This window comes from Rhinopithecus roxellana, unplaced genomic scaffold (assembly GCF_007565055.1).
Source record: "Rhinopithecus roxellana isolate Shanxi Qingling unplaced genomic scaffold, ASM756505v1 contig5884, whole genome shotgun sequence".
In the NCBI taxonomy this organism is placed as follows: Eukaryota; Metazoa; Chordata; class Mammalia; order Primates; family Cercopithecidae; genus Rhinopithecus; species Rhinopithecus roxellana.
In genome coordinates, this window is record NW_022144385.1 from 14,919 (window position 1) to 30,122 (window position 15,204).

The 15,204-nt window shown below is 21.5% G+C and overlaps 1 protein-coding gene across 1 annotated transcript; it reads left to right on the forward strand.

The window, feature by feature from the left end:
- Nucleotides 1-6,251: 6,251 nt before the first annotated feature.
- LOC115896194 (40S ribosomal protein S2-like) lies at nt 6,252-7,125 on the forward strand. The gene is made up of 2 exons (XM_030926586.1): nt 6,252-6,280; nt 6,381-7,125. The coding sequence occupies exons 1-2, from the start codon at nt 6,252-6,254 to the stop codon at nt 7,123-7,125; spliced, it is 774 nt and encodes a 257-aa protein (XP_030782446.1).
- The last annotated feature ends 8,079 nt before the right edge of the window (nt 7,126-15,204 follow it).

Sequence of the window (15,204 nt, forward strand, 5' to 3'; positions counted from 1 at the left end):
CACATAGTTGATATAATAGATATAGGTATAAAATATACACATAATATAGATACAAAATATAGACATAATAGATATGATAGATATAGATATAAAATATAGACATAATAGATATAATAGATATAGGCATAAAATATAGACATAATAGATAAAATAGATGCAGGGAGAAAATATAGCTACAATAGATATAGGTATAAAATATAAATATAATACATATAATAGATATATGTATAAAAAGTAGATATAATAGATACAGGTATAAAATGTAGACAATAGATATGATAGATATAGGAATGAAATATAGATATAATAGATATAATTATAAAATATAAATATAATAGATATAATAGATATAGAAAAAAATATAGATATAATGGATATAGGTATAATTTTTGGTTAAAATCGATATAAGTATAAAATATAGATATAATAGATATAATAGATATAGGAAAAAAATATAGACATAATAGATATGATAGAAATATATATAAAATATAGATATAATAGATATAAAGTATATAGGTATAAAAGATAGATATAATAGATATATGTGTAAAATGTAAACATAATACATATAATCGCTACAGGTATAAAAAATAGACATAACAGATATATGTATAAAGATTAGACATAATAGATATAATAGATATAGGTATAAAATATAGACATAATCGATATAATAGATATAGGTATAAAATATAGACATAATAGATATAATAGATGTAGGTATAAAATATATACATATTAGATATAGGTTTAAAACATTGACATAATATATATAACAGATATAGGTATAAAATATAGACATAATAGATATAATAAATATAGGTATAAAATATAGACATAATAGATATAGGTATAATATTTAGACATAATAGATATAATAGATATAGGTATAAAATATAGACATAATATGTATAATAGATATAGGTATAAAATATAGACACAATAGATATAGGTGTAAAATATAGATATAAAAATATAATAGATATACGTATAAAATAAACACAGAATAGATATAATAGATATAGGTGTAAAATATAGACATAATAGATATAGATATAATCTATAGAGATAATATATATAATGGATATAGATATAAAATATAGACATAATATATACCTATAAAATATAGACATAATAGATATAATAGATATGGGTGTGAAATATAGACATAATATATAGTTATAAAATATAGACATAATAGTTATAATAGATATAGGTATAAAATATAGATATAAGAGACATGGGTATAAAATACAGATATAATAGATATAAGTATAAAATACGGACACAATCGATATAACAGGTATAGGTATATAATATAGACATAATAGATATAATAGATGTAGGTATAAAAAATAGACATAATAGATATAATAGATGTAGGTATGAAATATAGACATAACAGATATAATAGATATAGGTAAAAAATATAGACATAATAGATATAATAGATATAGACATAACTGATATAATAGATATTGCTTTAAAATATAGCCATAATAGATATAGGTATAAAATACAGACATAATAGATATAATAGATATAGGTATAAAATATAGACATCATAGATATAATACAGGTATAAAATATGGACAATACGTATAAACGACATAGGTATGAAATATAGACATAATAGGTATAATAGATATAGGTATAAAATATAGACATAATAGATATAAGAGATATAGATATAGAATATAGTTATAATAGATATAATACGTATAGGTATAAAATACAGATATAATCGATATAGGTATAAAATATAGACATAAGAGATATAATAGATATAGGTGTAACATATAGACATAACAGATATAATCGATAAAGGTAAAAATGTAGACATAATAGATATAATAGATAAAGGTATAAAATATAAACATAATAGATATAATCAATATACATATAAAATATAGACATAATAGATATAATAGATATAGCTATAAAATATAGACTTAAATGATATAATAGATATAGGTATAAAATATAGAAGTAATAGATATAATAGATATAAGTATAAAATATAGAAATAATAGATATAAAAATATAGGTATAAAATATAGACATAATAGATATAATAGATATAGGTAAAAAATATAGCCATAATGGATATAACAGATACAGGTATAACATATAGACATAATAGATATAGGTATAAAAAATAGACGAAATGGGTATAATAGATATAGGTATAAAATATAGACATAATAGGTATAGGTACAAAATATAGACATAATAGATATAGTAGATGTATAAGATATAGACATAATAGATATAGCTATAAAATATAGACATAATAGGTATAATATATATATTTATAAAATGTAGACATAATAGTTAAAAAGATATAGGTATAAAATATAGATATAATAGACATGGGTATAAAATACAGATATAATAGATATAGGTATAAAATATGGACACAATCGATATAACAGATATAGGTATATAATATAGACATAATAGATATAATAGATACAGGTATAAAATATAGATATAATAGATATAGGTACAAAATAGAGATATAATAGATACAGTTATATAATATAAATATAACAGATATAATAGACATAGGTATAAAACAGAGACATAATAGTTACAGATATAAAATATAGATATAATGTATATAATAGATATATGTATAAAATATAGATATAAAGAATATAATAGATATAGCTATAAAATATAGACATAATAGATATAATAGACATAGGTCTAAAGTATAGACATAATAGATATAATAGATATAGGTAAAAAATATAAACATAATAGATATAGGTATGAAATATATACATAATAGATAAAATAGATATAGGTATAAAATACAGACATAAAGAATGTAATAGATATAGGTATGAAATATAGACATAATAGATATAATAGATAGAGGTATAAAATATAGACATAATAGATATAATAGATATCGGTGTAAAATGTAGACATAATAGATATAATAGATACAGGTATAAAATAGAGACATAATAGATATAATAGATATAGGTATAAAAAAGAGACATAATAGGTATAGCTATAAAATAAAGACATAATAGATAAAATAAATATAGGTATAAAATATAGATATAATAGATACAGTAATAAAATATAGATATAATAGGAATCATAGATAAAGGTATAAAATGTAAATATAATAGATATAGGTATGAAATATAGATATAATAGATATAATAGATATAGGTATAAAATGTAGATATAATACATATAATTATAAATTAGAAATATAATAGATATAATAGATATAGTTATAAAAAATAGGTGTAAAAGCTATAGGTATAAAATATAGATATAACAGATATAATGGATATAGTTGCAAAATATAGCCATAATAGATATAATAGATATAGGAAAAAAATACAGACAAAATAGATATAATAGATATAGTTATGAAATATGGGCATAGTAGATCTAGGTAAAATAGAGACATAATAGATATAGGTCTATAATATATACATAAGAGATATAATAAATACAGGTACAGAAATAATAGACATAATCGATATAGGTATAAAATATAGATATAATAGATATAAGAGAGGTATAAAATATAGACATAATAGATACTATATATAGGTATAAAATATAGATATATATAGATATAAAATATGGTTATAATAGATAAAAGTATAAAATATAGACATTAGAGATATAATAGATATAGGAATAAAACATAGACGTAATAGATATAATAGATATAGGTATAACATGTAGACATAATATATATACATATAAAATATACACATAGTTGATATAATAGATATATGTATAAAATGTAGACATAATAGATATAGATATAAAATGTAGACATAATAGATATGATAGATATAGGTATGAAATATAGACATAATAGATATAATAAATACAGGTACAAAATATGGATATAATAGATATATGTATAAATATAGATATAATAGATATAATAGATATAATAGATACAGGTATATAGGTATAGATATAGGTAAAACATAGACATAATACATATGATAGATATAATAGATATAATATACACATATATACATAATAGATATAAGAGATATAGTTATAAAATATAGACATAATAGATATAATAGATACAGGAGTAAAATATAGATATAATAGATATAGGTAGAAAATATAGATAAAATAGATATAATAGATATACGTATAAAATATAGATATAATAGATATAGGTATAAAATATAGATTTAATAGATATAATAGATAAAGGAATAAAATAGATACATAATAGATATAACAAATATAGATATAAAATAGAAACATAATATATTTGATAGATATAGGTATAAAATATAGATATAATAGACATAATAGACATAGGTATAAAATATAGACATAATAGATATAATAGATATAGGTACAAAATATATACATAATAGATATAATAGATATAGGTATAATACATAGACAATATATATAATAGATATACCTATAGAATATATGTAATATATATAATAGATATACGTATAGAATATAGACATAATAGATATAATAGATACAGGTATAAAATATAGACATAATAGATATAGATATAAAATACAGACATAATAGATATAATAGATATAAGTATTAAATATACACATAATAGATATAATAGATACAGGTATAAAATGTAGACATAATAGATATAATAGATATAGGGATAAAATATAGACATAAGAGATATAATACATATACGTATAAAATATAGACATCATCGATATAATAGATATAGGTATAAAATATAGACGTAATAGATATAGATATAAAATATAGATATAATAGATAGAAAAGAGAGAGTTATAAAATATAGACATAATCGATATAGGTATAAAATATATACATCATATATATAAGAGATATAGTTATGAAATATAGACATAATAGATATAATAGATATAGGTATAAAATACAGACATAATAGATATAATAGATATAGGTATACAATATAGACATAAGAGACATAATAGATATAGGTATACAATATAGACATAAAAGACATAGGTATAAAATATAGACATAATAGATATAATATATAAAGGTATAAAATACAGACATAATAGATATACCTTTAAAATATACACATAAAATAATAGATACAGTTATGAAATATAGACATAATAGATATATTAGATATAGGTATAAAATATAGCCATAATAGATATAATAGATATAGGTATGAAATACAGACATCATAGATATTATAGATATAGGAATAATATAGAGACATAAAAGATGTAATAGATATAGGTATAAAATATAGATATAATAGATATAGTTATAAAATATAAATACACTAGATATAATAAAGGTATAAAATATACATATAATAGATATCGGTATAAAATATAGTTATAATAGATATAGGTATAAAATATAGATATAATAGATATAATAGATACAGGTATAAAATATACACATAATAGATATAATAGATATAGGTATCAAATATAGACATAATAGAAATAATATATATAGGAATACAATACAGACATAATAGATATATTAGATAAAGTCATGAAATATACACATAATAGACATAATAGATATACATATAAAATATAGACATAAAAGATATAACAAATAAAGGTATAAAATAGAGACATAATAGATTTGATAGATATAGGTAGGAAATATACACACAATACATATAATAGATATAGGTATAAGATAAAGATATAATAGATATACTTATAAAATATAGACATAAGTGATATAATAGATATAGGTATAAAATATAGACATAATAAATATAATCGATACAGGTATAAAATATAGACATAATAGATATAGGTATAAAGTAGAGACATAATAGGTATAATAGATATCGGTATAAAATATAGACATAATAGATACAAAAGATATAAGTATAATATATAGACATAATAGATACAATAGACATAGGTATAAAATATAGGCATAATAGACATACTAGATATAGGTATGGAATACAGACGTAATAGATAAAATAGATATAGGTATAAAATATAGACATAAAAGACATAGGTATAAAATATAGACATAATAGACATAATAGATATAGGTATAAAATATAGACATAATAGATATAATAGATGTAGGTATGAAATATAGACATAATAGATATTCGTATAAAATATAGACATAATAGATATAGGTATAATATTTAGACATAATAGATATAATAGATATAGGTATAAAATATAGACATAATAGATATAATGGATATAGGTATAAGATATAGACATAAGCTTCTTCTCTGAGAAAACACCAAATGGCGGATGACGCCGGTGCAGCGGGGTGGTCCGGAGGCCCTGGTGGCCCTGAGATGGGGAACCGCGGTGTCTTCCGCGGAGGTTTCGGCAGTGGCATCCGGGGCGGGGTCTTGGCCGTGGACGGGGTCGGGGCCGAGGCCGCGGAGCTCGCGGAGGCAAGGCCGAGGATAAGCAGTGGATGCCCGTCACCAAGCTGGGCCGCTTGGTCAAGGACATGAAGATCAAGTCCCTGGAGGAGATCTACCTCTTCTCTCTGCCCATTAAGGAATCTGAGATCGTTGACTTTTTCTTGGGGGCCTCTCTCAAAGATGAGGTTTTGAAGATTATGCCGGTGCAGAAGCAGACCCGTGCTGGTCAGCGCACCAGGTTCAAGGCGTTTGTTGCTATCGGGGACTACAATGGCCACGTCGGCCTGGGTGTTAAGTGCTCCAAGGAGGTGGCCACCGCCATCCGTGGGGCCATCATCCTGGCCAAACTCTCCATTGTCCCGGTGCGCAGAGGCTACTGGGGGAACAAGATCGGCAAGCCCCACCCCGTCCCTTGCAAGGTGACAGGCCGCTGTGGCTCTGTGCTGGTGCGCCTCATCCCTGCACCCAGGGGCACTGGCATCGTCTCAGCGCCTGTGCCCAAGAAGCTGCTCATGATGGCTGGTATTGATGACTGCTACACCTCAGCCCGGGGCTGCACTGCCACCCTGGGCAAATTCGCCAAGGCCACCTTTGATGCCATCTCTAAGACCTACAGCTACCTGACCCCTGACCTGTGGAAGGAGACTGTGTTTACCAAGTCTACCTATCAGGAATTCACTGACCACCTTGTCAAGACCCACACCAGAGTCTCCGTGCAGCGGAACCAGGCTCCAGCTGTGGCTACAACATAGGCTTTTCATACAAGAAAAATAAAGTGAATTAAGCCTGTTAAAAAAAAAAAAAGATATAGACATAATAGATACAACAGATATAGGTATAAAATATAGACAGATACAACAGATATAGATATAAAATAAAGACATAATAGATATAGGTATAAAATATAGACATATTAGATATAATAATTATAGGCATAAAATATAGACATAATAGATATAATATAGGTATAAAATATAGACATAATAGACATAGATATAAATATAGACAAAATAGATTTAATAGATATAGGTATAAAATATAGACATAATAGATATAATAAATATAGGTATAAAATAGAGACATAATAGATATAGGTATAAAATATAGACATAATAGATTTAATAGATATAGTTATAAAATATAGACATAATAGATATAATAGATATAGGTATAAAATATAGACATAATACATATCGGTGTAAAATATAGACATAATATATTTAATAGATAAAGTTATAAAACATAGACATAATGGATATAATAGATAGAGGTATAAAATATAGACATAATAGATATAATATAGGTATAAAATATAGACATAATAGTTATAGGTATTAAATATAGACATAATAGAAATAAGTATAAAATATAGACATAATAGATATAATAGATATAGGTATCAAATATAGACAAAATAATTATAATAGATATAGGTATAAAATATTGACATAATAGATATAGGTACAAAGTATAGACATAATGTTTATAATAGATATAGGTACGAAATATAGACATAATAGATATAGGTATAGTATCTAGCCATAACAGATATAATAGATATAGGTATAAAATATAGACATAACAGATATAATAGATATAGGCGTAAAATATAGTCATAGTAGATATAATGCACATAGGTATAAATATAGACATAATGGATATAAGAGATATACGTATAAAATACAGACACAATAGATATAATAGATATAGGTAAAAAATATAGACATAATAGATATAACAGATATAGGTATAAAATATAGACATTATAGATATAGGTATAAAATATAGACATAATAGATATAATAGAAATAGGTATAAATATAGACATAATAGATATAATATATATACGTATCAAATATAGACATAATATTTATAATAGATATAGGTATAAAATGTAGACATAATAGATACAGGTATAAAATACAGACATAATGGTTATAATAGATATAGGTATGAAATATAGACATCATAGGTATGATCAATATAGGTATGAAATATAGACATAATAGATATCGGTATAAAATATAGACATAGTAGATATAGGTATAAAATATAGACAGAGATATAATAGATATAGGTAAAAAATATACACATAATAGATATAATAGAGATGGGTATAAAATATAGACGTAATAGATATAATAGATATAGGCGTAAAATATAGACATAGTAGATATAATAGATATACGTATAAAATATAGACATAATAGATATAATAGATATAGGTATAATATACAGACATATTAGATATAATAGATATAGGTATAAAATATAGACATTATAGATATAGGTATAAAATATAGACATAATAGATAAATAGATATACGGATCAAATATAGACATAATAATTATAATAGATATAGGTATAAAATATAGACATAATAGATATAGGTATAAAATATAGACATAATGGTTATAACAGATATAGGTATGAAATATAGACATAATAGATATAATAGATATAGCTATAAAATGTAGACATAATACATATAATCGATATAGGAATAAAATATAGACATAATTGAAATAGGAATAAAATATAGACAAAATAGGTATAAAAGATATAGGTATAAAATATAGACATAATAGATATAATAGATATAGGTATAATATATGGACATAATAGATATAATAGATATAGGTATAAGATATAGACATAATCGATATAATAAATATAGGTATAAAATACAGACATAATAGATATAATAGATATAGGTATAAAATATAGACATAATATATATAATAGATATAGGTGTAAAATATAGACATAATAGATATAATAGATAAAGGAATAAAATATAGACATAATTGAAATAGGTATAAAATACAGACAAAATAGATATAAAAGATATAGGTATAAAATATACACATAATAGATATAATAGATATAGGTATAAGATATAGAAATAATAGATACAATAGATATAGGTATAAAATATAGACATAATAGATATAATAGATTGTTGATATAAAATATAGACATAATAGACAGGTATAAAATATAGAAATATTAGATATAATAATTATAGGTATAAAATATAGACATAATAGATATAATAGATACAGGTACAAAATATAGACATAATAGATATAATAGTTATAGGTATAAAATAAAGACACAATAGATATAGATATAAAATATAGATATAATAGATATAGGTATAAAATATAGACATATTAGATATAATAATTATAGGTATAAATATAAACAAAATAGATATAATAGATATAGGTATAAAAATATAAACAAAATAGATATAATAGTTATAGGTTATAAAATATAGACATAATAGATATAATATATATAGGTATAAAATTACAGACATAATAGATATAAGAGATATAAGTATAAAATACAGAAATAATAGATATACGTATAAAATAAAGACACAAATAGATATAATAGATATAGGTATAAAATATAGACATAATATATATAAAAGATATAGGTATGAAATATAGACATAATAGATATAACAGATATAGGTATAAAATAGAGACATAAAAGATACAATGGATATAGGTATAAAATATAGATAAAAATAGGTATAATAGATACAGGTACAAAAATAGACATAATAGATACAGTAGGTATAATAGCTATAGGTATAAAATACAGACATAATAGATATAGGTATAAAATATAGACATAATAGATTTAATAGACATAGGTATAAAATATAGACATAATAGTTAAAATAGATATAGGTATAAAATACAGACATAATAGATAAAATAGATATTTGTATAAAATATAGACATAATAGACATAGGTATAAAATAGAGACATAATAGATATAGGTATAAAATATAGACATAATAGCTATATCAGATATAGTTATAAAATTAAGACATAATAGTTATAATAGATATAGGTATAAAATATAGACATAATAGATATAGGTACAATATTTAGACATAATAGATATAATAGATATAGGTATAAAATATAGAAATAATAGACATAGGTATAAAATAGAGACATAGTAGATATAGGTATAAAATAGAGACATAATAGATATAATAGATATAATTATAAAATATAGACGTAATAGATATAGGTATAAAATATAGACATAGTAGATATAAGAGATATGGTTATAAAATACAGACATAATAGTTTATAATAGATACAGGTATAAAATATAGACATAATAGATACAATAGACATAGGTATAAAATATAGACATATTTTATTTAATAGATATAGGTATAAAATATAGACATAATAGATATAATAGATATAGGTATAAAATGTAGACATAATAGATATAATACATATAGGTATAAAATATAGATATAATAGATATAGGTATAAAATAGAGACATAATAGTTATAGGGAAAAAATATAGACGTAATAGATATAATAGATGTAGGTATAAAATATATACATTTTACAAGTAATATATATGGTAGATATAGGTAAAACATAGACATAATAGATATATTTATAAAATATAATCATAATAGATATAATAAATATAGTTATAAAATATAGACATAATAGACATAATAGATGGAGGTATAAAATATAGACAAAACAGATATAATAGAGTTGTAAAATATAGACATAATAGATATAATAGATAGAGGTATAAAATATAGACATATTATATATAATAGATAAAGTTGTAAAATATAGACCTAATAGATATAATAGATACAAGTATAAAATATAGACATAATAGATATGATAGACATAGGTGCAAAATATAGACCTATTAGATACGTTAGATATAGGTATAAAATATAGACATAATCGATATAGATATCAAATATGGATATAATAGATATAATAGGTATCAGTATAAAATATAGATATAATAGATAAAATAGATAGTGGTATAAATATAGATATAATAGAAATAGGCATAAAATATAGATATACTGTATATAAGAAATATAGGTATAAAATATAGACATAACGGATATAAGAGATAAAGAAATAAAATATAGACATAATAGATATAATAGATATGGGTATAAAATATACACATAATAGATATAGGTATAAAATGTAGACATAATAGATATAATAGATATAGGTATAAAATATAGACATCAGAGGTATAATAGATAATTTTATAAAATATAGACATAATAGACATAATAGATACAGGTATAAAATATAGACATAATAGATTTAATATATATAGGTAAAAAATATAGACATAATAGACATAGGTCCAATATATAGACATAAAAGATATAATAGATATAGGTATTAAATATAGACATAATAGATATAGGTATAAAATATAGACGTCATAGACATACGTATAAAATATAGACATAATAGATATAGGTATAAAATATAGACATAATAGATATAGGTATCTTATTTAGACATAATAGATATAGTAGATATAGGAATAAATTACAGACATAATAGATATAATAGATACAGGTATAAAATACAGACAGAAGAGACATAGGTATAAAATACAGACATAATAGTTATAACAGATATAGGTATAAAAAATACAAATAATAAATATAATAGATATAGGTATAAAATATAGACATACTAGTTATAATAGATATAGGTATAAAATGTAGACATAATAGATATAATAGATAAAGATATGAAATATAGACATAATAGATATAATAGATATTGTTATAAAAAATAGACATAGTAGATATGGGTATAATATATAGACATAATAGATATAATAGGTATAGGTATAAAATATAGACATAAAGATATAATAGATATACGTGTAAAATATACACAAAACAGATATAATAGATATAGGTGTAAAATATAGACATTATAGATACAGATATAAAATATAGACATATATATATAATGGATATAGATATAAAATATAGACATATATATACTTTTAAAATATAGACATAATAGATGTAGATATAGGTGTAAAATATAGACATAATATATAGTTATAAAATATAGACATAATAGTTACAATAGATATAGGTATAAAATATCGACATAATGGATATAGGTATAACATGCAGACATAATAGATATAATAGATATAGGTATTAATGGAGACATAATCGATATATTAGATATAGGTATAAAATATAGACTCAATAGATATAATAGATACAGGTAAAAATATATATATAATACATATAGGTATAAAATAAAGATATAATAGATACAATAGATATATGTATAAAAATAGATAAAAAAGAGGTATAAAACATAGACAATAGATATAATAGATATAGGTATAAAATATACATATAATAGATATAATTATAAAATATAAATATAATAGATATAATTAATATTGGAAAAAAATATAGATATAATGGATATAGGTATAAAAAAAGGTTATAATACATGTAAGTATAAAATATGGATATAATAGATATAATAGATATAGGCATAAAATATAGACATAATAGATATGATAGATATATCTATAAAATAGAGATATAATAGATATAATGGACATAGGTATCAAGTATAGATATAATAGATATAGGTATATAGATATAGTGGATATAGTAGATATAGGCATAAAATACAGACATAATAGATATATATAGGTATAAAATATAGACATAATAGATATAATAGATAAAGACATAAAATATAGACAAAGCAGATATAGGTATAAAGTATAGACACAAAAAATATAATAGATACAGGTATAATATATAGACACAAGAGGTATAATAGATATAGGTATAAAATATAGACATGATAGATATAATACATAAAGGTATAAAAATATAGATATAATAGATATAGGTATAAAATATACATATAATAGATATAATAGATATACATGTAAAATATAGATATAATTGATATAATGATAAAATATAAATCTGATAGATATAATAGATATAGGTACACAATATAGACATAATAGATATATGTATAAAATATAGACATAATAGATATAATAGATATAGGTATTAAATATAGACATAATAGATATAGGTATAAAATATAGACATAACAGATATAGGTATAAAATATAGACATAATAGGTATAGGTATACAATAAGACATAATAGATATAATCAATATAGGTATAAAATATATTCTTAATTGATATAGGTATACAATATAGACATAATAGATATAATATATATAGGTATAAAATATAGACATAATAGACATATTGGATATAGATATAAAATATAGACAAAATAGATATAATAGATATAGGTATAAAATATAGGCATAATAGATATAATACAGGTATAAAATATAGACATAATAGATAAATTTGATAGAGATATAAAATTGGATTCGGGAAGGGGAACATCACACACTGCGGCCTATTATGTGGAGGGGAGAGGGTGGAGGAGGGGAGGGATCGCATTGGGGAGTTATACATGATATAAACGATGAATTGATGGTTGCTGACGAGTTGATGGGTGCAGGACACCAACATGGCATAAGTATACATGAGTAACAATCCTGCAGGTTATGCACATGTACCCTAGAACATAAAGTATAAAAAAAATATAGACATAATAGATATAATACATAGAGGGATAAAATATAGACATAATAGATATAATAGATACAGGTATAAACTACAGATATAATAGATATAGGTATAAAATATAGATATAGACATAATGGATATAGGTTTCAAATGCAGATATAATAGATATAGGTATAAAATATAGATATAGTGGATATAATAGTTATAGGTATAAAATATAGACTTAATAGATATAAGAGATATAGGAATAAAATATAGACATAATAGATATAATAGATAAAGATATAAAATATAGATATAATAGATATAATAGATATTGGCATAAAATTTAGACATAATAGATATAGGTATAAAATATAGACATACTAGATATAATAGATATAGGTATAAATATAGACATAAGTGGTATAATAGATATAGGTATAAAATATAGACATAATAGATATAATCGATATATTTATAAAATATAGACATAAGAGATAAAGGCATAAAATATAAACATAATGGATATAATAGATATAGGTAAAAAATATAGACATAAGAGATATAATAGATAAAGGTATAAAATATAGACATAATAAATATAATCGATACAGGTATAAAATATAGACATAATAGATATATGTATAAAGTATAGACGTAATAGATATAATAGATATCGGTATGAAATATAGACATAATACATACAAAATATACAGGTATAAAATATAGACATAATAGATACAATAGATATAGGTATAAAATATAGACATAATAGATATAATAGATATACGTATAAAATATAGACATAATATATATGATATATATAGGTATAAAATATAGACATAATAGATATAATAGATATAGGTATAAAATATAGACATAACAGATATAATAGAAATAGGTTTAAAATATAGACATAACAGATATAATAGATAAGGGTATAAAATATAGACATAACAGATATAATAGATATAGGTAAACAATATAGACATAATAGATATAATAGATATAGGTATAAAATATAGATATAAGAGATATAATAGATATAGGTATAAAATATAGACATAAAAGATATAGATATACGTATAAAATATAGACATAATAGAATAGATATAGACAGATATAATAGATATAGGTATAAAATATAGACATAACACATATAATAGATATAGTTAAAAAATATAGATATAATAGATAGAGGTAAAAAATGTAGACATAATAGATATAATAGATAGAGGTATAATATATAAACATAATATATGTAATAGATAGAGGTATAAAATATGGACATAATATATATAATAGATTGAGGTATAAAATATAGACATAAGAGATATAATAGATAGAGGTATAAAATATAGACAAAATAGATATAATAGATATTGCTCTAAAATATATACAGT